Source organism: Plasmodium reichenowi, chromosome 5 (assembly GCF_001601855.1).
Source record: "Plasmodium reichenowi strain SY57 chromosome 5, whole genome shotgun sequence".
NCBI classification, from domain to species: Eukaryota; Apicomplexa; class Aconoidasida; order Haemosporida; family Plasmodiidae; genus Plasmodium; species Plasmodium reichenowi.
This window is the reverse complement of record NC_033650.1, coordinates 91,000-93,540: the sequence shown is the minus strand read 5'-3', so window position 1 is coordinate 93,540 and position 2,541 is coordinate 91,000. Positions and strand designations below refer to the sequence as shown.

Below are 2,541 nucleotides of genomic sequence, written 5' to 3'. Positions count from 1 at the left end.
CAATATTCACATAACACAACTGTATTTAATTCCATATCTATACACAAAAAAAATAAAATAAAATTATAATAAAAATATGATTAGGCACATAGATGTTTACAAAGTGTTCACATAGTTGACTTTGATATAGTAAAATTTGATGTGTGGTGACATCTTAATAATAAGAAGGTCGTCTTCTATATGAATAATTTTTTTTTCTATATTGATATCTACTAGTATGTGGTTGGTAATCGATTGTTAAATCGACATGTTCAGGTAAACTTTGAGGAACAGATAGATGAAACATTTTTCTATATTCGATTTTAGACATAGTTTTAAAATTTTGTAAAAATAATTCTGCTAAGTTTTCATTAATATCAAAAAAAGAAGAAGCTCTATCTTTATTATCTATTTTAATTTGGAGTATTTTATTAAAAGTGTTTACATTTAATTCGTTTGATAATTTATTAACCCAATATAGAATATCATCTTCACCTCTCCATTTTCTATTTTTATTTATAAAGTTTAAGGTAACCGTTTCTGACAAGCCATTAATAAGTGATCTTTTTTTTATATGTTCTTTTTTTGCAATAATAGCTAGACATCTAGATATTAATTCTATTTGATCTATTTTTAAAGAATTCGATTTATTAATTAATTCTTTAGCTGTATCATGAAAAAATGGTAAAATTTCTTTATTGACATTCTGAACTTTTTTAGATGCTATAGCTGAAGCACAATGAAATACTTGTTCATTATTAGGTAATGTCTCCATATTAAATTTAATACCACAATTTTTCTCAATTTTTATTAAATCTTGTTTATCTTCATTTGAATATAATACTAGAGATGTTCCCTTTTTATTAGCTCTTCCTGTCCTACCTGCCCTATGTATATATACAGCTGAATAATTAGGAGGAAAACACTGAATAACTAAATCAACATTACTAATATCTAATCCTCTTGAAGCAATATCTGTTGCTATCAATATTTGGAACATCCCTTGTCTAAATCTTTGCATGGTATATTCTCTAGTTGACTGTGCTATATTACCATGTAAAACAGCAAACGATAAGGATTTAAAAGACCCTTCAGAACATAAAATATCTGCTTCTAATTTAGTACGTGTAAAAATAATAACTTGTCCACCATTAGATTTAACTAATATTATATCTTCTAATAACAAAGCCTTTTCCTTTATATCATATGGAGTTTTAATAGCAATGTGTTTTATATTTTTTGCAGTTTTATTAGATGAATCTACTACATCTATACAAAATGGATTCTTCAAATATTTTGATGAGATATCTTTTATCCATGATGGAGTCGTAGCAGAATACAATAAAACCTGTGCCTCTTTTAAATTTATATTGCTTAATATTCGTTCTATATCATGAGTAAAACCTAAATTTAGCATTTCATCAGCTTCATCTAAAACAACATATTTAATATTTTCTAAGGATAAATTCTTTTTTTCAATATGATCAATAATACGTCCAGGAGTACCTGTTAATATATCGATACCTTTTCTCAATTTATTTTCTTGATACGTATAACTTTCACCTCCATAAATAGACATAATATTAAAATTATAAAATTGGCTAATTTCTTTAAATGTATTTTCAACCTGTTTAGACAGTTCTCGGGTAGGTTCCAGTACTAATATGGATGGATTTTTATTATGTTCTCGATTTTGATATTTTTTACCATATGAAAAATTATCATTATTATTATCATTATTATGATCATTATTATTGTTACTATTGTTATTTTTATTATCAGCATCGTCATATATATTTTTCCTTTGGTCTTCTTCATGTGAACCATTTTCTTCTTTAAATTTTTCATTGGATGTTTTTATTTTATACAATTTTTCAACCAAGGGTAAAGCAAATGCTAAGGTTTTCCCTGAACCAGTTTCTGAACGTCCAATAATATCCTTACCTTCATATATAGGTTTAAAACTTTGTGATTGTATTTTAGTCATATATTTAATACCTTTTTTGTTTTCTAAAAATTCCACAATATTTTTATTTATTTCAGATAAATCGGAAAATTTACATTTCCCTTGATCATTTAAATGACTTTCTGAATCATCACCATTATCATCATTATTTTTATTATTGTTTACCTCATCATTATATTCTTCTATTTCTGGATACTTCATTTTTTTTTTCCTTTCTTCTACTTTATTATCATTTTCTTCATTCAAATTTAAAAATATATTCGATCCTTTGTTTTTAGAATGTGTATACCTTTTTTCCTTATTCCTTTTTTTTATTAACACATTCTTTTTAAAATAAAATATTTCGTTACTTGCAGGTATAAATAAATTCTTCTTCGTATGTATTGCCTTAACATTTATGTTGCTCTTGAAAAAATCTAAATTTACATATAGAAGAAATATCATCAAGATTTGGATAAAGTTAATTTTTATTTTCTTACCAACATTTTTTAGTTTATTAAAAAATAATGATTTCATACTTTTATTATTCTTTACATTAAGTAAAATATAGGACCGGATCAATCATAAGAAAATCAAAAAAAAAAAAAAAACCAAAA

The 2,541-nt window shown here is 24.6% G+C and overlaps 1 protein-coding gene across 1 annotated transcript; it reads right to left on the bottom strand.

Moving 5' to 3' along the window:
- Positions 1-154: 154 nt before the first annotated feature.
- On the bottom strand, positions 155-2,461 carry PRSY57_0503600 (ATP-dependent helicase, putative; the record flags this gene model as incomplete). The annotated part of the gene is made up of 1 exon (XM_012906108.2): positions 155-2,461. One exon carries the CDS (start codon positions 2,459-2,461, stop codon positions 155-157), a length of 2,307 nt encoding a protein of 768 aa, XP_012761562.2.
- Positions 2,462-2,541: the final 80 nt, after the last annotated feature.